At 36.2% G+C, this 23,994-nt stretch overlaps 1 protein-coding gene across 1 annotated transcript in view; it reads right to left on the bottom strand.

Moving 5' to 3' along the window:
• Window positions 1-23,994, bottom strand: part of ATF6 (activating transcription factor 6) — a 225,394-nt gene that overhangs the window by 161,413 nt on the left and 39,987 nt on the right. The window contains exons 8-9 of the mRNA XM_059935010.1: window positions 19,131-19,316; window positions 18,122-18,213 (exon numbers count right to left, since the gene is read on the bottom strand). Coding sequence (XP_059790993.1) covers window positions 18,122-18,213; window positions 19,131-19,316 — 278 coding nt within the window. The remainder of the gene's footprint in view (window positions 1-18,121; window positions 18,214-19,130; window positions 19,317-23,994) is intronic.

Raw genomic sequence — 23,994 nt, 5'->3', positions numbered from 1 at the left:
AACCATCTAAGTAACTGCAAATTAACATTTCCCTTGTTTTTATTAATATCTGAAAGACATAAAGGAGCTTTATTTTACTGCCAGAATTCAAGACTGTCTTAGTACAATTTGGACAACACAAATATTAAGAAAGGAATTTGACAGTCCTTATAATGGCCAAATGTACAAAAGAGTATGAGAAAATTACTGTTGATATGAACTTTTAGATTCTTGGCATGAGTGTTTTACATCATTCAATGTCCCTTTTTGTTAATTTTGGGAAAAATAAATTTCTAAGAACACAAGGAGATGACTCAGAGTCACAATAAGAATTAGTATAATGATTAACTGTTTATAGATCATGATATTAATATGGCAATCTAATCACTTTTCATAATTAGCTTAAACCAGATTCTATTCAGTATTTTTAAATAAACTAATAAATATTTTTTAAAATAGAAGTCTCTATGACCAGAAACATGCTACCCTGTAAGAATCACAACCATTTTAAGCCTTAGAATAATCATTACACCAATAAACCTTGCTCATGTTGTGGGTCAATGGGCCTGAAAAGCACAGATTAATAAAACACAAGTAATTTCAATTTCCCCAAAAGTCTGGAAAAAGTATTATAAGAACTGTTACTTTACTGTTTCATTTATGAAATTCTAAAAGCCAACAACTGTTCTAGATTATTTATGAAGCCAACTTAATCCTTAAGATATGATTTCAGATACCCAATGTTCATACCAAGTAGCTGAACAAAAAATGGCAAATCCTCCAAATCTATTCTTCCCTTTGCAAACCTGTTTCCTTATGGTACAAGTTGGTCAATTTTAAGTTCAAGCCATCTCAGCAGGTAAGAATCTTACTGGTTCCCATCCCCGAAAGAAATCCATATGCTGCTATTCCTCTCCCTGAGAACTGCACATGAAAAAGTGAAATCACTTTAAGCTGGAAAGAGCATGAAGATCCTCAGGTTTTAATGTGGAATGGAGGAAAGAACACAAAATTTGGAGTCAAGAGATATGGATTCAACGTGTGGCTATGAGACTCCCCAATTGAGTTGCTCTGGGAAAGCTGGTTAACTTCACTGAACCTCCAATTCCTCACATGTAAAATAGGAAAAATAAATATTTCACAGGGTTTTTCAAAGATTCAAATGAAACGATGGATGCGAACATGCTTTATAAATCGGAAAGTGCTATGTGTCCCACAGATGACACAGCAGTTAGTGGCACAGCTTGTCTTCCTGCCTGCCAGGTTCAGGCTATTCTCAACATAGCAACTGGAATGATTGCTTTAAAATCTAGGTCAGATTACTATGTCACTCCTCTGCTCAAAATCTTCAGATGGCTCTTCATTTCTATCATGGTAAAAGCCCAAATCCTTACCATGACCAAGGCCTCACTAAATTTAACCCCTCCTTCCACCGTATCTCTCTGGCATCATCTCCTATTACTCTCCCCCTTGCTCACTTTAGTCCAACCACACTGACCCCCTCGCTTTTCCTTGAACATGCAAGGCACACTTCCACCCTAGCACTTTTGTACTTGGTTGTTCCTTCTGCCTGGAATGCTCTTCCTCCATATATCCATATGGCTATTTATCACCTTCAAGCCTTGGTTCAAATGTCTACTTTACAGTGATCACTATTTAAAACTACAATTCCAACTACCACTCTCACACTTGTAAAACCATTTACCCTACTATATTTTATCCCTTTGTCCTATTATTTCACTTATTATGTTTGCTGTCTGGATGTCTCTGTAGGTACAGAGACCTGTTTTGTTCGAGGACAATGCTTAACCCATAGAAGGCATTCTTTTTTTTTTTTAAATAACAGATACATGAATTTTATGTAACATTCTGCCTCATGCCAGGAGAAAAAATCCAGATCTTTATTTTAGGAAAACTAACCCACAACTCAAGAACAGCAGGTGGTAAACTCATTATTATACCATCTCCAGATCCAGGAACAGGAAATTATGTTAATTTTCATTGCAACTGAGGCTAAAGACAGGGAGTTCCCAAGGGAGCTCTCCAAATCTTAAAAAAGCTATTTTTCTCCGTTTATTGAATGGTTCACAGATGATTTTTGCAGACTTGTAGTAAATGGGGGTAATTTACTAGAAACAGAAATTTGACTGAAGGAAGAAACAGATCAATAGTTGAGATTTTTTTTTAAAAATCCTCTAAATAGCAGTTCTCAGAACCAGGGATTACCAGACCCTGAGAAGAAACACGTACTTTACAGTGGCAGTTTGCCAAGTGAGCCAACAAGAGCAAGAAAACAACCTGAGATTCTTTCATCCATTCAGTGAACAATTATAAAGCAAGCACTCTTCTAACAGGCGATGATCAGTCTTGGAACCCAGCCACTATACTCCGAGGAAGGCCAAGCAGCTTGTGGAGAGGCCCAAAAGAAGAAAAGCCGAGACCCTCTAGCCAATAGCCCTGGCTCAGGTCCCAGCTCAGGCCAGCACCAACCTGCTGGCCTGATGAGTGAGCCAGCTCGAAAGTAAGGTCCTCCACCCTGAGCCAACCCCGTTGATACTCCATGGAGCAAAGAAGCACTGTTTCTACTGAGATGTTGAATTTCCCAAACTGCAGATGTTTCAGCAAAGTAACTGACTGCTATTGTTTTAAGCCTTTAAGTTTTGGGGTGGTTTGCTACACAGCAATAACTAACTAATACACTATAGTTATTAAATTGCTGAAGTCAATGAGTCAATGTTTAATACAAAAAGTCTGTGTGCAAACAACTCTTTGGTATCCTCTCACTTGGGAAAGGCACACTCTACTCATTCTCAATGTCAAAAAGATGCCTGTAAATTTGAGTGCAATCTCTTCTATTATATTCCCACCAACCCCATCAACCCATAAAATATATATTTTCTCCTTTCACATCCAGTCTTAAGCTTTAGGAAAACGGGTAAAGTTATTGGATGGAGTCCTAACTCCTCTATCTGGAAACACCAGCTTCTTCTCTGCATGGATCGCTGTTGTTCTATTAATGACTAACGCAAGGGCTCCAAAGGCAGGCTGTGAATCCTAGCTCTGCCAAATGCTAGCTGTGACTTCAGTTTCCACATCTGTAAAATGGAGATAATAACACTTACCTTAGAGTTCAAGGAGGAATTAATTTTGTATAAAGTGCTTAGACTGGTACTTGGTGCAGAGCAAATGTTTGATAAATAAAAGCTTAACACAACAGAACACACAAAAACTGCTACCGTTACCAACCAAGCACAGGTGGTATCAACATACAGCCAAACCCAGATTATCTTGAAACTGCCTTCACTTTTTTATTCATCTTCTTTTTTCCAACGGTCTTATTTCCATTTACCTCTCATTTTCAAATTCACATCACACAAAAAAAAAAGGGGGGAGAAGGAAAAATGAAAGCAAGTAATGCTGTTTTATTGAGAATTCCAGTAAAAGAGTTGAGATAGAAAGCCATATAAGGCATACAGAGTATCTGTGATTCCCCAATATTAGCTCCTCAGAGCTCATGGATTGTGACAAACTGCCTGGGAACATAAGACATCAATGCCAGCTTATGTTCACAACACACAGACACCATGAAGTCTAGATGCACAGCACACACAGTTCATGCTATACTAGCCATAACTCTGTTAAAAACAATCTGTAGAATAACCCTTAAAATATGTTTCAAATGCTTACTGAAATGACCGAACAGGTCAAATCTGGAGAAAATAAGACATTAACGGCAAACTGCCTAGAAGCGATAAATAATTACATATATATTTTGAAAAATCAAAAGTTTCAAAGTTATCTTATACTACCTTAATATTAGGCTAGACCTTCACTTATTACAAAGTAAAGCTGTGTATTCCTCTATTATTTATGTTTTGCACAGCTCAGTACTGAAAATGGTGCTTGAGAAAGCTATTTCAGACAAACCATCCACTGGTCCTTGTTTTATGTTAAACTAAGATTTGTAGTCTAAAGAAAATATCAAAGTAACCAACTTAAACTCTGACAGTTTTCTCATCTGTCCTAGTCTCTCACTGATGCCCTCTCACAAGACAGAAGCAGCAGAAGTTACCACATTATCTCCTTTTATCTTTGAAAGTGACATAGTGACTTATTCAAGGTAAAGAAGGAAGTTAGCAAAGGATGTACGTTTCTGATTTCAACTGTCCTTCCCTTCACTGTAACAAATCAAGTCTGAGGGGGAAGGTAGCCAAGTGATATATGATAAAGCCACTGTGATACCTCCTCATAAGCCTCCCTATATATAACTCACACGAAAGCCAAAACTAAAGAAAATCAGCAACAGAATTTTCCACGCCCTCAAAACTCAGCTCTTCACTGCTGATAGACTCTAAGCCATTTTTTTAAAGGATGGAATCCACAGGGGCTAGAAGAAAAGAGAACCAATTACTTTGTGCAGATACTTTTTTGAAGAACATGAGTAAATTAGACTATTTGGGAAAAGAACTGCCCTTAGCTCTGCTACCTCTCTGCAATCCCAGATTCAATAACACCTGGTATTTAGATGTATTTCTTCAGTTTATGTGTCACTTTGATAAATGTGGAAAGTACTTTTAGCCAAAAACTTGAACTAGATTTCATTTAAAAACCTGGCTGAACAAAACCATGTACACTTGGTGGTTTGAAGTCTGACATTTAAATTATACAGTAACTTTTAACTTACAGCCAATAGTGATATCATGCAGCAAAGTGTGCTCAGCAATTGAATAAGGAAAAAAAACTGAAGCCAGATTTGGGGACAGGCTCATCTCAGGATAAAAAGCTAGAATTCTTCCTATAAAAATAATGAAAAGCTGACAAACTTGGAGAATATTGGAATTAGAGACATTTTTATTTCTAACCAGTTTCAGGCCACTCAAATTCAATACCATATTCGCTGTGGTTACCTTTCCCCTATAACATAGTCTCATAAGAAAACCACAGAGTAGCTGGTCCTTAAGTAGTACAATTTGCCCTTCCTCATCCAAGTCTGATGTCTCAAACTGTAAAGATTCTGGTTCTTGTGAGGGGACAGCACCCAACCAGAACAAACAAGGGAAAAGTATTATCAATTTCAAACACTTGTTAATTTTTTTTTAACACCTAATATATTTAAAACAGCCTCGGGATGTTGCCTTATTATTTGCAGAAAAGGAGAATGGTTATAGTGACTTTTTAAATAGTAGAAAGGGAAACATGTAACAAAGGAATCTATATACTGAAGTCCTATGTGCCAGGAAGAAGTTCCTCTCACAGGGTTCTGTAATGAGTCCTGTTCTGTCCAAAACACAGGTCCATAAATTTCCTCAATTATATAATACAAACCTATGACTATACAAGCGTCTGTCTAGAAATTTAATAAAATTTCTCTTATATATATCATCTTCTAATTTAATGGATAAGTGCTCTTACAATTACCATAGGGGTCAATATATAGAAAGAAATATAAAACTATACACAGTAGTTTTCAACCCTGGACATACCTCAAGATCACCTAAAGAAAAATACTTTGTTTAAAAATAAATGATTTAAGGACTTCTCTGGTGGCACAGTGGTTAAGAATCCGCCTGCCAATGCAGGGGACATGGGTTCGATCCCTGGTCCGGGAAGATCCCACATGCCACGGAACAACTAAGCCCATGTGCTGCAACTACTAAGCCCGTGTGCCGCAACTACTGAGCCCGTGCGCCACAACAACTGGGCCCACGTGCCACAACTACTGAAGCCCGTGCACCTAGAGCCCATGCTCCACAACAAGAGAAGCCACCGCAATGAGAAGCCCACGCACCACAATGAAGAGTAGCCCCCACTCACCGCAACTAGAGAAAGCCCGCGCACCGCAACGAAGACCCAGTGCAGCCAAAAATAAATGAATAAACAAATTTTTTAAATAAAAATAAATGATTTAGACCCATCTCACTAGATTCCATAGGTTTGGGGTAGGGCTCAGTTAGCTCTCTTTTTAAGATTTCATAGTGATTACGTACAGGAAAGGTTGAAAACCACTATGAGAGAATTTACCAAAAAGTCATCCAAACTGTTAAGGAGAAAAAGAAAATTAGCAAAACATCAGACAAATTTCTATGATAAAAACTGTAGCCCTACCATTACTCAACAGTCAACAAAACTCAGAACATAACAAAGCTGATAATAAACAACAGATTGCAAGTAGCATTTAGACTGATGTTTTTCCAACTAGCTCTCAATCACCCTGTTTTATAAAGAAGGAATTATTTTTAACACAGTTTGTTGCTGGTTAAACTTTATGTTGATAACAGAATCTTTCAGAAATTCTTTTCTTTCTATCAAAATTAATCTATTTTCCCTTTTTCTTCCCTTATTTCCCCCTCATTTCTTAAATAAATTCAGCTTCCCTCTGCGAAGAAATATTTTTACCAGTGTCTAAAATGAACACTGCTCATTCCCCCTACCTCACTGTATTTCCTTGGTATCTGTACAAGTCTGAGATTTACATCAATCCTTGGGGTCTGGGAGCAAGTTAAACTTACCTAATGTCAAAATAGTGATGAAGTGCAAACTTAAAACAACAACAAAACTTACAAATCAAACAGAAACACAGCATAGAGAAGTAATGAAAAACCATGCCTTTGGTATGAACAACATCAGGTATGAACTTTGACCACTGCGTTAAGGAAGTACGAACCCAAGAGGAGGAAATTCTAAAGATTAAGTACTCTCCCTAACAAAGAAAATATCTTTCTCAACCTCATAAAATTTAAATGTAATAACGATTTATACTGTACCCTATCCAATTTCAACGTCTGTTAGAAGGTTTAGTGTCTGAAAAATGACTAGAAGAAACTACATTTATAGTGCAGAAAGTAGTAGTAATGAGATAAAGAGAACAGCTATGAAAATTAAGGTTATCTTAGAAAATGTACAATCAGAAAAACATAAAGAAAATGGAACCAGTCATACAGAGTGAAGTAAGTCAGAAAGAGAAAAACAAATATCGTATATTAACGCATATATGTGGAACCTAGAAAAATGGTACAGATGAACCAGTTTGCAAGGCAGAAATAGAGACACAGATGTAGAGCACAAACGTATGGACACCAAGGGGGGAAAGTGGTGGGGGGGGGGGAGGTGTGATGAATTGGTAGATTGGGATTGACATATACACACTAATATGTATAAAATAGATAACGAATAAGAACCTGCTGTATAAAAAATAAAATTAAATTAAATTTAAAAAAAAAAGAAAATGGAACCAGTCATAAGAGGCCCAGGACTCAAAAAAAAATTTTTTTTGCCATTTTTATTCTTGTAAGAGGGGGGACAACTTCTCTTCCATTTCTGTATTATACCTTGGTTACTGTCATGTGTCATACACTTCCCTTGGAATGTCCTTCTCTCCTTCTCTCCTTATAAATCTTTAATTCTACTTTCCTCTGTGAAGTCTTTCCTTATAATAACTCTCTCCATTTATCTCCCTCTTCTCAGTACAACACTCACAACATACACCACATTACTTGGTGCTCACTATGACATTTCCTTGCACTAGTCACTGTTTCATGCTGTTCTCCTTTACAGTGAACATGATGGCCTATGTGACCTGAACACAGCCTACCCTTTCAGCCCAATTGTTTACCATTCCCCACCGTACATTCTACGCTCATTAACATTCAATCATTCATTCATTTAGTCACTCAACAATCATCCAACAAATATTTATCAGGTAGCTACAACACGTCAAGCTCAATCTAAAAGCAAGGTAAGCTCTAGCCATCCGTGACTGCTTCTTACTGTGGGTAAAAGCCATCTTCTTTCACCTCTCTAAGCATTTGTTCAGAATATTGCCTCTGCCTGGAATGCCCTTTCCTCTCTGTCACCATGACGAAAACCTTCTTTGCAATTCAGTGCAACATGTGTCTACCATGTACTACATACACTACGCTAGATGCTGAGAATATATAAAAAAAGGAATAAGGCAGAACTTCTATTCTCAAAAAAAAAAAAAAGGAGGGAATTCCGTGGCAGTCCAGTGGTTAGGACTCAGCACTTTCACTGCCAGGGCCCAGGTTCGATCCCTCGTTGGGGAACTAAGATCCCACAAGCTGTTCAGTGAGGCCAAAAAAAAAAAGAATGGTCCATGGGAAACTGTGGAATCTCAATAAAGTAAGCACCACAAAGAATTAAAAAAAAAAAAAAAAAAAGGAAAAAGGAGTCTATAGTGATGAAGACAGATACACCAACAAATAATTAGTAAAATATGATACATTCTATTATATGTACACAGGATAATTTGGGAACACCAAGAAATACTCAGCCCAGCCTAGGGGTGAGCTGAACTTGCTCAATGCCACTTCTGAAATCTGTAATAACAATTCCCTTGCTTTTCTTTATAGCTATACCATTTATGCACATGCATTCATAATGTACAGTTTTTCTGATCTGAACTTTCTATAAATGTAATCATATTGTACATATTTTTCTGCAATTTGCTTTTCCCACACAGTATGGTACTTTCTACAAGGTCTGATAAATAGCATTTTAATACCATAATTTAAAACCAAATTTCATTATGACTTCTTTGATCTATGGGTTATTTAGAACTGTGCCTTTTAATTTTTAGTAGTATAGGAGTTCTTTGTTTCATCTTTTTGTTATTGATTTCTAGCTTAATTGCACTGACAGTAAATGTAGTCCATATGTTAGTTTTTGAAACTTGCTGATATTTCCTTTATGACCTAGTACAGATTAATTTTTAACACTTTCATATATGGTTGGAAAACTATGTGTTGATAGATGCCATATATATACATAAAGCCACTAGATCAAATTTAATAATGACAATAATCAAATCTTCTGTATCCTTGCAGATTTTCTTGTCTATGTGGTCTATCAATTACTGAGAGAGGTATGCTAAAATTTCCCACTATGGCAGCAGAATGTCAATTTTCTCCTGTAGGTCCATCAGTTATTGTTTCCAAGCTATATTATCAGGAACACACTAATTTAGAATTATTATATCTTCCTGATAAACTATACTTTTAAATCAGCATGTAGTGACTAGGTCTAATAATACTTTTCTCCTTAAAGTATATGTATCTGATATTAATAGAGTAACTCCAGCTTTCTTTTAGCTACTGTTTGCTTTTCCATCCTTTGATCTTCTACTTTTCTGTAGCTTTATGCCTTTAGGTGTTTCTCTTATAAACAGCATGAAGTTGAATTTTGCTTTTCTCCCACATCCAGTCTGACAATCTTTGCCTTCTAAATGCACAGTTCAGTACATTTCCATTTATTGTGATTACAGATAATATTCTAGATTCATTTCTACTACAATATTTTGTGCTTTCATAATCTGTTTATTTCTCTCTTCATGCCATCTTTTTGACTGAATCTGTCCACCTCATTCCACAATACTACTTCTAACAGATTTTGAAATGATATATTCTAATTATATTTTGTTAGATGTTACCCCTCCAAACTTTAAAATGCCAATTAATTTAACAAGTCTAAACATAGTCATTATCTTTACCTACTTCCCAAACAATAGAAACTTTGAGTGCTTTAAGTTCAGTCACACCCCTCACAATGTATCAGATGTTATTGTCCAGAAATTATAGTAGTCCCCCTTTACCTGTGGTATCACTTTCCGCGGTTTCATTTACCTGCGATCAACCACATACTAAAAATATTAAATGAAAAATTCCGGAAATAAACAATTCATAAATTTTAAATTGTGCACTATTCTGAGTAGCATGATGAAGTCTCGCATTGTCCTGCTCAGTCCCGCCCTTTCAAGACGTCAATCATCCCTTTGTCTAGTGTATCCCACTGGTTTAGTCACTTAGCAGCCATCTCAGTTACTAGGTCAACTGTCGCAGTATCAGTATTGCAGTGTTTGTGTTCAAGTAACCCTTATTTTACTTAATAATGGCCCCAAAGTGCAAGAGTAGTGATGCTGGCAATCTGTATATGCCAAAGCCGTAAAGTGCTTCCTTTAAGTGAAAAGGTAAAGTTCTCTACTTAATATGGAGAGGAAAAAAATCATATGCTGAGGTTGCTAAGATCTACGGTAAGAACAAATCTTCTATCCATGAAATTGTGAAGAAGGAAAAAGAAATTCGTACTAGTTTTGTCATCACATCTCAAGCTGCAGAAGTTATGGCCACAGTGTGTAAGTGCTTAGTTAAGATGGAAAAGACATTAAATTTGTACCATAAGCTATTTTGAGAGAGAAAGAGGTCACATTCACATAACTTTTATTACAGTATATTGTTATAATTGTTCTATTTTATTACTAGTTACTGCTGTTAACCTCTTACTGTGACTAATCTATAAACTTCATCATGGGTATGTACGTATAGAAAAAACATAGTATATATAGGGTTTGATACCATCCATGATTCCAAGGCATCCATGCGGTCTTGGAATATATCCCCCAAGGGTAAGGGGGGAATACTATACTTCCATCTTTATTTGTTTTAACCTTACAAACTAGACATTGTTAATGTTTTATACCATCAACTTTTTTAAAAATTTCATTCACATTTATTATTTTTGTTGTTGTTGGCTCTTCATTTCTATATCTCAAAATCTTCTTTGAGGTTATTTTCCTTCTTCCTTAATACCTTGACACTTTTGAAGATTACAAAAATATTTTAATGTCCCCCTCAATCTGGCTTTATCTGATATTTCTTCATGGTAAAACCCAGGTTATGCCATTTTGGCAAGAACGTCACAGAAGTGATGTTGTGCCCTTTTCAGTGCATCACATCAGGAGGTACAAGATGTCAGTATGTCTCATGACTGGTGATGTTACTTTGATTACTAAGTTACTGTAGTGTAACCCCATAGTTATGGTAGTGTCTCTTAATATCTCTCAAGTTTTCCATCTCTATGTCTCTCTGTGTTACATTCTGTATAATTTCTTCAGATCCATCTTCCCATTTACTATTTCTTTCTTCAAATGTGCCTAATTTTTTGTTTTAACCTGTGCATTGTTTTTCTAATGTCAACTTTTTAATTATCACATTTCCAGATTTTTTTTCAAAATGTCCTGAATAATTCTTACAGTCTTTTGTTCTTTCGTCATACTTCAATTCCCTCTTTTATTTAACATATTTATTTTACCTCTAGTATCTGTTAATTCAAATATCCGTAGTCTTTCAGAGTTTTATTCTGCAGTTTATTTCCTCTAACTCTTATTCATGGTGGCCTGTTTCCTGGTGTGTTTAATAACTTGGGGGAGGTGAGAGGATGTGGATTCATGTTCAGTTGGAACCCTACTTTTGGCAATTTTTTAGATGTCTGTTTAAAGTGCCTTTCTCTGAGAAGGATTTACATTTGATCCTGCCAGGAGACTAGCAGTACCACCAACACAGGACTGCTTAAACTAAATTTTTGTCTTGGTTTTTTTGGGGGCCACACAAGTAGTGTAAATTCAGGCTCAAACTGCATGAGTTAGGGCTTGTGGTAAAGAGAAAATTCTTTCTTTGTTTCTACTCTACTCAAAGCCAATACCAAGATAGGTACTTACCAACACTCTCCCTATGTGGTATGGCAATCTACTTTTTTCTCTTTTAGCAACCAAGAATGTCAGTCTTTGGAAGTTCCAGCTTTATTTGGGTGGGGGTAGGAGGGCTTCAGTTGTGACTTCTCACCTTGTTTGGATCCAGAGCTTTCTTTCCTCTTCCCAGATGCTAGGACAAAAGGATGAGGAAATAACTCTAGGACAAGCACCACTTCCAATGGTACCTTACCATTATGGATTTATGTTACCTTAATATTCTGGCCTCTGAGAAGTGCTTCCTTTTCCTCAGTTCAGCCATGAAATAAAAGAGTTTTGATTTGTTTTTTAATCCAGCATTTTCCGGTGTACTACAATGCAAAGTTTTTCTGTACCTCTAGCCCACCATACTGCCAAAAACAGAAGTCCTTAAGGTTTCTTGAAGAATGGTAGGAAAAAAAAATGCTTTATGGTTTTAGCAGAAAAGGCAGAGTTTTCAATGATCATTTCTTAAAAAGAGATCTGGGTTAAATTTCAGGTTCTACAACTATAAAATACGACTAATGATCATAGAATCAACCCCAATGAGTAGTAAGTAAGAAGAGGGTTTCCTACCAATTCACATTTGTCCTGTTAAGCCATTCCCTGCTGCCTAGAGTTACTATTTTTATAGACCACCCAGAGTAGGCCAGTTCTTTGAATCCTGTGCCAAAAATAGCTAGATGCCTTCTTTACCATCCACACAATATCAATAAGGTCAGAAAAATTAACCCTTTTAAGTCTACTTAGTTTATTTTCTTTTTCTGTGCGATGACTATTCAGTAACCCCAAACTCTCCAAACTAGTCAGTTTTGCTACACATTACTTTGACAAAACTCTTACTTTAGATGTAAGATGTATTTACATTTCATCACCAAGTGCCTTCAGGAAATGTTTCTTAAGGCATACCTATATTTGGCAAATGTGTGTTATATATTTTCTCACTTGGACCCATACCAGTAAGGCACAAAAAGTTCAATTCTACATTGAACATCTGAAACAACATTAACAACACTACTATGGTAATGTGATCTCTTCTGAAAGAGTTTAGCTTCCTAAATTTAAAATGCTTTCGAAATCTCTGATTAAAATGTCTATTTGTCTGGCCAGACTTAGTTTTGTAGTACCTGAGAAAAGCTGAGTTAGAACTCACAATCTATTATTTAAAAGCCTATGCAGTTTCTGCACCAATTAAAACATAATAATGCTTGCTTTATAGATATTCAAGGCCACGGATGTGAAAGTTGTTCAATAAATATCTTCCAGGTGGTACTAATAAGGTTCAACTGGGGATTTCCCGCTCCTCTGGCAGATTCCCAGGTCTGAGAAGATCATTGGTTTTGCAGTGAAAAGACTGCAAACAATGAGGTCAATTAAGAAATGCTTCTGACTAATATACATGATGCAACATCTCCATTCCCAACATTTGGTTCAGGGGTAGATTTCAGTCTTTCAAACATTGTTGCTCTCTGAACTTTGATATTTCACTGTGCCAAATTTTCTCCAGAAGAAATAGTTCCTGCTTTTTATGAGTTTCATAGCCAGTTTCTTTCCTATTTCCTTCTTGGTATCTGGAGATATTCCAACTTGTTAAGACATTTGATATTTCTTCATTCCTTCTAGCTCTTCTCTTTGTTGTTTTTCTTCAATCTAAGCCTTTTAACATGTTTTTAAAATCTGAACAGTTCCTAATATTCCCACTACTTCTTGGCTTTCTGTTCCTAAAGCCTTCACACAGAGACAGACACAGATTTCCTTAGGTTGTTGCTCAGAATTTTCAAGTATTTAAACTTTCTCCCATTCTTAATTCTCCTTTTTGTACTGTTCATCTAATTTTTTTAAACACAAACCTTTATTAATAAATTGAGACCATTATCTCCTCCATCCATAATGGATCAATCTACTTGCTCACGGAAATAAGACCCAACCCGTGATACACCCGTCACCTCAGCATCAGTGAAGATCATTAATTCATTAAAAATTTTTGTTCCTGTCTTATTTTTCAGATCTCTGTTGACTTATGAGGGCTTTCACAGCAAGACGTCCCCAATACCATCCTCACTTCCTGCAGCATAATTCCATTCTCTTTATTCGTTCATCAAATGCTACTCCATAAAGCCTCTGTGACTACCATCATCAGAGTCACTGATGTTCCTTCAACAATATGCCCCTATTGGGAATTCCCTGGTGGTGCTGTGGATAAGACTCTGCGTTCCCAATGCAGTGGGTCTGGGTTCGATCCCTGGCCAGGGAACTAGATCCCACATGCATACCGCAACTAAGAGTTCGCATGCCACAACGAAGGAGCCCACGTGCCACAACTAAGGAGCCCATGCGCCGCAACTACGGAGCCCGCCTGCCGCAACTAAGGAGCCCGCCTGCTGCAACTAAGACCCGGTGCAACCAAATAAATAAATAAATACTTTTAAATATATATATATATTAAAAAAAAAAAGAATATGCCCCTACCTTTATACAACATCTACATAATTCTTTTTCATACTACAGTTGTTTACATATGTGCTTCTCTTACTAGACTTTTATTCACGTTTGCATTCCTGGCTCCTTGCTCAGTACCTGGCAAACAATAGTCCTCTAAAAATATTTGCTGTATGTCTGACTGAATAAATAATGAGTACCTCATATAGCCTAGATAAGAAATGAGGAACTAAAAGCACACAGCTTTTGAGAAATAGCAAATGAACACACATAACTGTGTATCTCCTCTGGGATGAACACTGTCTTGTCTCTACAGGACAAAATTAAAGAACTAGACAACATGATCTAAGACCTTATACCTGTGGCAAAATATGCATAAGAAACAATAACAGCACAAAGCACAACTTCAACAAGTGGAAGAAAATGTAACAAATTGATAACTGGTGAGAAGCAGTTGAATAAAGCAATATCAAGAATGTCAGTGGGGAGAGACTAAAACACATAAGTTGAAAGACAGAAGGAAGTTCTTTCAGTTTAGGAATGGTGTACATAAACATACAAAAATAGGAATTAGTAAATATATGCAGAGTATGGCAAGCAGGTTACTTGTCAATAAACACTAGATACATGTTTAATACATGCAAGTAGGTTTATAGCAACTCATACCAAAAGAAAAGATTTTTTGGTCAAGACTACAAGTAATCCTTTTAAAAGAGAAATACAACTAGCTAAAGACTTATCAAAAAATAACTTACTACTAATGGGGGGTGGGGGTAGGGGGGAACATATTCATTCATACCACAAATATTTATTGAGAGACCACTATGTGCCAGGCACTGTTCTAAGCACTGTAAAACAAAACAGAGATGAAAATCTCTGCAAGGAAATAAAGAAAATAAATAAGTAAATTATATAGTATACTAGAATAGAAGAATCTTCAGGGTATAACTACTAATGGTCACCTTTAAAAACTGGTATTTAAATATAAGATAATAATTGAAACCTATGGCTCTGTTATCCTCAATGGCTGTGGCAAAAGTCACAGAGGAAAGTCAGTGGAAAAGTCATTATATAAAAGAGACTTTGAAAGGAAGAAATGAGTGTAGCTGGAGAAGTTCTAACAAATGGCCTACACCCATGAAGCCCCCTCTGGTACTGAGGGTCCCAGTATAAAACGCTTCATTTTGAGAGCTGCTGGTGACTCTATATTCACTCCACAGTAATCTGATTCACTTTATTCAAGGAATTTAATTATATTCAAGTTCCTAAGTCAGGATGACAAAGTTTTGATTAGCATGTCTCTTTTCTCCTTTATTAATCAAGAGATAGATCTTCATGAATAAAGAAGTCCCAGTCCTCAAATACAAAAATTAAAATGACAAAATAATTTTAATATGAAAAATATGGGTAAAATGTCAAGAGTAAATAATGAATAAAGTAGTAAAATAATTTTTTAATAATTCAGATGCTTACTCCAGGTATCTCTTCAGCATATTCTATGTAACTTGTCTAATGTAGTGTGAACTTTCAAAAATAAGTCAACTGAGAATTATGACTTCTTTTCACTGAGTTGCTTTAGTGAACTAATTAAAAAGTAGATAGGTCTCTGGGGCTCCATGATGAGATATGAAATGCTCTGGGGAATTGTGCTAACACCAAACAATAACAAAAGTCCAATACGAGATCTGTATTTTATTTTTTAGAAACCAACTACATAGGAATAAAATGGGAGTGACCTAGTTTGGCCATCAAACATATGAAAAAGGGGGTCATTATACTATTTTTCTCTAATTTCTCTGTTTGAAAATCTTCATAATAAAAAGTTTTATTAATAAAAAAGAGATTATACAACTTTCAGTTCTCAACTAATTTTAATATAGATTTCGCTCCTATCCCTAATAAATCTGCTTTCCAAGATTACTGACCTGCTAATTACCAAATTCAATGTTCCTGTCTCAGTGTTCTGCCTCTCTCAAGCCCTCAGCATGTGATATCACTGCTCAAGCCCCTCTTGAAACTCTTTTCATCCTTAGCTTCAGAAAACCATTCTCTTCTCATTCTGTCCCTAACCCTATTCACTCTAAGTTTCTTTTCCTGAGTCAATCTACTGCTCATGCTGACTCCCTCAGATTCTTATTACTCTTCTTCCTCTATTTTTCTCCTTGGATAATCTCAGCTATTCCACTAACATCTCTGTTTGTCTGTCTACCTATCTATCATGGTAATTCCCAATATCTAGTGACTATCTCAAATTTCCCATACTACTAATAAAAACCATTGTCTTCCATCATAAAACCATTCATCTTTCTATGTTGGCTACCTCATATTACAGCATCACCATTCAGTCCCTCAAGATAGAAATTTTGGAATTATGTTTAATTTCTCTCTTTTCTTCCTCATGTTCCACATTGTATTCGTCATCAAATCCCACAGAGTCTATCTCAGAGATGTACCCTGAGATAGTCCATCCTTTCCATCACCATAGTCTAAGTTCAGGCTCTCATCTATTACCTTAAATACACCAACAGCCTCCTAATGCTGTCTCTACCAATAGTTTCTCCTCCATCCAATCCATTCTCAATACCACCCTCAGAGTCATCTTCCTAAGATACAAAACTGATTGTTACCCTCTGCCTAAAAACTCAGGAATGCCTGGTTTATAGTAGCACTGTATATAGCAGCATACAAGGCCCTTCATTATCTGGCCCCCACTTATACTGCTAGCCATATTTCCTCATACACACTCCCACATATATAAAAATGCACTGAATTTTTCATTTTTTTCCTGAAAATGTCAGGCCATTTCATAATTGTGCCTTTTATCATGCTGCTCCCTCTGCTTGGCATGCCTTTCCCATACTTTCCACCTGGCAAACTGTCATCACACTTTAAGATTCAGCTTCCTCTATGGGATGTCCCTTACCATTCTGTCATTCAACAAAAAAAATGTTTTGAGCATCTATCAATATGACATGAACCTTCTCCTCAAGGAATCCATATTCTCATTTATATTCTCTTAGTACTCTGTTCATACTGATGTTATGACATTCATCACATTATCCTGTAGTCATCCTTTTACATGTCTCTCCTCCAGCTGGATCACGAGATCTTTAAAGGCACAGCCCCTGTCTAACTACTCTTGACTCCCCAACACCTAGGATGCTAATTTTGTTCATGTGTTGAGTGTGCCATGGTTAGTGGGAGTCTGAAAAAGATGATTTCTAAGATCCCTTTGAATTCTAGTATTCTATGACTCCAACACAAAAGCAGCATTTCTCAGTTGTGATTTAGCTGAAAACCTGAACCAAGTTCAGCTAGAGGCTTAAAATATTTATACTGATTCCCATTCCAAATCTACTAAAGAAGAAACTGAGAATTATTGCTCTACCTACTTATTTTATAGCTAGGGAGGAAGCCACCCAAGTGCCTTATAATCTCTGATACTCAAGTATCATAGTATTGAGGTAGGTAATATTATTCTTATAAACACATTTTAAAAGTAAGTAACTGAGGCATAGAGAGATTAAGTAACTTGCCTAAGACAACAAAGTTACTAAGTGGGGGAGATAGGATTTGAACTCAGGCAGTCTAATTTCAATGCCCATGATCTTAATCAGTTCATTATTTTGCTTCATCAGTGATCTGTTGAATAACTTAAGGCTTTCATCATTAAAAAAACATGAACTTGGGCTTCCCTGGTGGCGCAGTGGTTAAGACTCTGCCTGCCAATGCAGGGGACAAGGGTTCGTGCCCCGGTCCGGGAAGATCCCACATGCCGCGGAGCGGCTAGGCCCGTGAGCCACAACTGCTGAGCCTGCGCGTCTGGAGCCTGTGCTCCGCAACGGGAGAGGCCGTGACAGTGAGAGGCCCGCGCACCGCGATGAAGAGTGGCCCCCGCTTGCCGCAACTAGAGAAAGCCCTCGCACAGAAACGAAGACCCAATATAGCCAAAATAAATAAATAAATTAATTAATTAATTTATTGAAAAAAAAAAAAAGAAAAACATGAACTTTCTGCCAGACCTAGGTGAAGAACAAGGAGGAGGAACCAATCTTTCTTCTCCCTTCTTGTCTCTGAGAAGAACAAAACAAATCCATTTTTCCCTAGCTTATGACTAGAGCTAGAATAATAACAAGAATTAAAATTTTTAGCATTAGTATCCAAAATAAATATCTATACACTTACCTCATGGGTCCATAGTTCAGTATTACAAATGCCAAAACTATCATCACACAGATAGCTCTTCGCTTTGGACTGGGAACTTTAAGCCTCTGGTTCTAAAGAAAAGGACCATATTAAATACAATTGAACTACACATCCCTCTCGCAAAAAGCAACAACTCTCCTCTTCACCAGTTATGTGAATACTTAAACAAAAAAACAAAATGCAAATGTGAGGAAATAGTACTTTTCAAAAGACTAGAGCAGAACCTTCCAGAGAGAGAGAAAAGGAGAGTAGCAGGAGAGAAGAAACATAGCAGCCACCCTGTGGCAGAGGCATCCTCACCCAAAAGGAAAGAATTCAACAATTTTTATAATTTTATGGATCTTCAAAGAATCCTAAGATACTTCTGTGGTTTGTCTCCCTATTAAATCATTGTTTTCAGTAACATAATGGAACATTCCCATACGCTCAAGGAAAGACAGAAAGAGCAATATAAGAAGCCCCACTCAGTAGGCAGAGGCATCAATTTGGTTCAGGACAGCACTGCAGTAGGAAATCCTGAAAGCAGCAGATTTCATCAACAGAACTGAGGAGAAGATTAACCTTGTTGGGACCAGCATGGCAACAAAACAGAAAACGTAATAGTGGGCATGTAGACCAAGAAAACATTAACAATTTTTTATTTTGTATTGTTTTCTTCTTTAAAAGGGACGACCTAGTGGGACTATTTAGGCGCCTCAATGTGATTCATTTAGTCAAAAAAAAAACCAAGAGAGTGCTATGGTAATAAGTGAGGAGAAACCCAGGAAAAGGAGACAACTTTTGTGTACAGCTTGTGAGGTACAATTCAAAACCTCCTCTTGCCAATACTTTATCCTTACTACAAATGTTTTGGGGTTTATTGGGCCTGCCTTTTCCTAGTACTATTATTTTACACAATTTAATTTAAAATGTAAAATTTCCAATTGATTTATCAGAAGAAAAGAACACTTTAACCCATTATCCTGGCTCTATCACTACCATCACTCACCTCTGATACAACTTCATCCAGCTGCCGCTTCAGGGATCCGTTCTCTTTCTTCAGCTTCTCATTCTCCAGAAGGGCAGCCTTTAACCTTGCCTCTAACCCTAGCATGTATTCTTTCTTCTTCTTGCGGGACTGACAAGCTGACTCTCGATTTTTTATCATACGTTGCTGTCTCCTTAGCACAGCAATCTAGGAAAAGTTACAGTGAATCAAAATATTTGGATTTTAGGATCAGATCAGTTAAGAATATACTGATTTTTACAATTATCTTTAAACAAATTGTACAAAACGCAGGTTACTGGTTGTTTTAAAAAATATTACTCAAACTAAGTAAACTGAAATCAAATGATTAAATAAGGCCTTCTAAAACCTGTTAAATGTTTTCTTCTGGTGTTTTCTAAGGCTTATTTATTGATCTTCCAATTTTCCCTTTAGAAACACTATGTATATATGTATGTATATATACATACACCTTTAATCTATATCGCAGGCCCTGAATTAATTGACTATTTTTCAGAACCATATATCCAATTACTTATAAGGCCACTTCTATTTGTAGAGTTACCATCACTTGAAATTCACTATGCGCAAACTGAACTCATTATCTCCCTCTATTTTTTTAAAATCTATTCATTTTATATCAGTGGTAAGTATCTCTCAGGATATAATGGAAGATGTGACCAGTAACTTATTTTTCTTTCATTGTCTAAATTTACTCCCTCTCTCAACCTCCCACTTACTCACTAAATATGTACTGAGGATATACTAATGACCAAGTTTCTTCCAGTGAAAGTGTCTCTCAGTCATTCCTTTCTGTTTCCACTGCCATTCTCCTAATGCAGGCACTCATTAACTCATCTCTAGACTACTACAATAGCCTCCTAACTACTTTAATTGGCTTCAGGCTCCTTCTGTCTACCATTTCTAAGATAACTTCCTTCCCCTAAAAACATTTTAATCTTGCTATTCAATTGCAAAAGCAAGCTAGTCATGCATTCTAGCTACCCACCTTTGCTTTCAAAATCTTCCATAATGTGACCACCCCCTACTTCTCTAACCCCACAACTATTCACACCACACCCTCCAATCTTAACATTTAAGGCTACTCCATGATCTTCATACACACCTAACTTGTTCCTTTATTCATACTGTTTGTTCCAATTTGGAATGCTGTCTCCTCTACTAAGCTAATATTAAGGACCATCCGAACTCTAAACATGATAAACCACTCGGAGTTTTTATATTGTCTGAATTTCTTATGCCCTTATAATTTGGAAGATACACCTGAACACTCTAATGGTCTCAACTGTTTCAAAAATGTTGACTCTCTCTCTCTCCACCTAGATTTTATACCCTGGAAACCAAAACCATGTAATATGACCCACAATAGCTACCATAATCAAAACTTACTGAGCAAAATTATTTTTGTCATATTTTCTAAACTAAGGTGTGGAACCTATTTGTTTTAATTTTAGTCTAATTTATTTGGGAGAGATGGTGAGGTAGCAAAAGTCCATAAAAAGCACCAAATAATATTAAATTTATTATTGTAAGAATACAGATGACTGAATTACTGAGTTCTCTGTTTTGTAAAGGACTTTAAAAAAATAAACATTTTACTGTGGGTGTTTAATAACGCTTACTCAGATTGGTAAATAAAATTAAATAATTTAATACTGATTTCTTTTGAAATAACAACACAATTCCCACCCCATACTACATTTGCTAGAAACAGAGGTATACCAAAGCCAACCAAGCAATCAGAATCCACAAGGAAAAGAAACATTATATGAGATGTCAAGAAGAGTATTTTTTCCTTTTTTTTTTCTTTTTTAACTGAAGCTTCACAAGAATGCTGCCTTATATAACCATCTACAAAATTTACAAAGTTTCCCTGTGGAATAACTATCCCACTCTTCAATAATGCTAAACACACACACACGCGCGCACACACACACACAGAGGTGGCAAAGCCACGATGGATTGATTATTCATCAATTTCAAACTATTCTCTGGACAATGCCACTTTGTTCAAACTACTGTTACTCTCAGTGATCTTCATTGTTACTTAGAATGCCAGTGTCCATAATTAATACTTAATACTAGAGTGCTTAAGTACACAGAACGCTGAACAAACACATAAAAGAGAAGGTTCCCAGATGGAAGAGTTTATACTAAAAGTTAGATAAAAGGTAACCTTACTTTAAAGGCTAATTAATATATGGAATTTGGGAAGGCTTACAGATGGCACACCATTTAATAAATTTCAAACAAGGATTCGGGATTTCTGTAAACAATAAAAGCACCTGCATATTATACAGCATAAAGTTTCAAAGGCTGTCAATGCACATGCCTCATACTAAAAAAATGAAAACCACCTGTGGCCAAATATTCATTTCTTCCCATAGAAAAAGATACAATAGCTCTGAAAATGCAGTAAATACTCAATACTACCAATAAATACAAAGGATAAATACAGTAAAAATATATAAAACCCATAGGAATCACCAAACACAGAGTTCCAACTTTACATTTCAGCAAGCTGTCTTCAGCTATCTAAATAAATAATACTTAAATTATTCTGTATATTCTAGGCAAAAAACCATAATTTTCAGATTAAACACACACATACTGTTTGGCTTTTTGATGGGGAATGATATTTTATGAGAAAAAAAGCATTACACTATAATAACTGTTTTGTAAACTGATTTTTTAACATAGTGTATCATGATCATCTTTGACATGCCATGAGAATGGCAGCATAGTATTTCAATTATCTTGATGTTCCATAATACATTTAATTAATCTCCTCTTGTTGAAATTTTTACAGTTTTCAAGATTCTTTAAAATAAGCCTTATCATTTGATGCTGTTAGAGAGTAGAAGAGCCAAGGCTAGAACTTAGGACAGTTGTTTCCAAGCCCAGTGCTTCTGACACAACAGCTCCACACTGCTTTTAAATACCAAACAGGAAGTCTTGCATCACAGTATGGAACTCTAAACTCAGTGGGCTGTATGGTTACTTTAATTATGTGCCTGTTTGAAATTGAAGGCTTACGGAACTGCTTGAATAGAAGCTTACTCTCCTCTATTAGCAGTCTGCAAACATAAAATCAATACTCTGGCCCATTAATCAATTGACACATCTCCCTTATGGGCATATGAGAAGATTCAACATGACTCAAATGAGTGAACAGCTAGCCAGTCACTGCTTCTGGTCATCCTGCCTTCAGAAAACTCTTCCACCAAGCATTGTGCCTTGGAAAAAGAAAAAAGAAAAAGCTCCACGGCAGAAAAATATTCTCCCTTTAGTGACATTGCACTATAAAATATGGTGTTTCATTATCAAACAAACATTTATTTGACTGTAAGAAAGAATCTCGTAAAGGGAGAACTTCCACAAATGGACTAGTACTTTTTGAAGGCTGGATCAATTTAAGAGTCAAAATTCTAAGTCTCTTTCCATTATGTTTTTTAATTTTAAGTTACTGACTGATAAACACTGTAAGATATTATGTTCTTCTTACAAATAAAATAAGACTATTTAGACCCTTGATTCTGTGATGTTGCTAAGAAATAAGCTTCAAAGTCCTGAATGGCTATAAATTAAAGGTATTAAAATAAAATATTTTACTGCTAAGAAATACATTCTAACATCACATACAAGCTCAAGAGAGATCAAGTACTGGTAACATACAGGTGAATCAATCACTGGCTTACCGCACATCTGTCAATTCTAATTCTCATTTTGCTGAATCTTTCCCTCTAAACTGACGTATGAAGCAGAAACTCACTGATTAACCTCTTCATCATATCAAACAAAAATTTTTTTCAATTAAATAAAAAAAAAGAAATAAACTTTGTTTATTTGAAATTGATTTAAAAGGCAAAGGAGTAAATTTTCTTAAATACTTCTTTTAATTTACATAACTATTATATTATTGTATATCATAGTAAATATACTTATTATAAATACATCCTAAAAAAGATGTACAGCAAAAATCAATGGCAAATTTAACTTATGGCAACCTTATTTGAAATATTCAAATAAATTAAATATTTTAATTTGATTTCTCTTAAGAATCTTAAGTACACTCCGTTTTTTCTCATAAAATTATTTAAAACAGAAAAACAAAATCTTTACTTATACTACATCTACTTTTCTCAAATCTTATGACAGAAAGCCAGAATTTTATTTTACTCTCTATTAAGTTGTGTGTGTGTGTGTGTGGTATAACCTTTTCCTACTCATTAAAAGTTAAATAAAGACTCTTCATTACTGGTAACAGGAGCCATTAAATTGGCAGAGTCAAGTAGATAATTTTCACCCCGAAGTTTTCCTTTCTCTCTCCCTCTTTTTTATTTCTGAATGAAGAATGCCTTTTGGCATGTAGTATGATTTCCTGAGTGAGAAAGGATAACAGACAAAATCCCTACTAGATTGTAGGTCCAAGCTGCTCTATCCAATCCCATCTTCTGAGTGAAAAGAAAGAACAACTGGTAGAGAGGCAAAGACAAGAGTATCCACCAGATGCCCTCAGGAAAGCCACACTGCGGGCAGAGCCTCCTGAAGAATGGAGGAATCTTAGTCCTGTGCACAGGATCTTCAAAGACCCTCAGAGCAGCTTCCTATGCCTTCAATTAATGACTCCTCTGCTTCATATGTCCCTAAAAGTACTTGGTGTAGCTATATAAGAGTAATAGTAATTTAGTCATTAAATGACAACACTGGGTGCTTCCCTGGAGGTGCAGTGGTTGAGAATCCGCCTGCCAATGCAGGGGACATGGGTTCAAGCCCTGGTCCGGGAAGATCCCACATGCCACGGAGCAACTAAGCCCGTGCGCCACAACTACTGAGCCTGCGCTCT

The sequence above is a fragment of the Balaenoptera ricei genome, chromosome 1 (assembly GCF_028023285.1).
Source record: "Balaenoptera ricei isolate mBalRic1 chromosome 1, mBalRic1.hap2, whole genome shotgun sequence".
NCBI classification, from domain to species: domain Eukaryota; kingdom Metazoa; phylum Chordata; class Mammalia; order Artiodactyla; family Balaenopteridae; genus Balaenoptera; species Balaenoptera ricei.
Note: the sequence above shows the minus strand (reverse complement) of the source record. Positions and strands in the feature narration are given on the sequence as shown.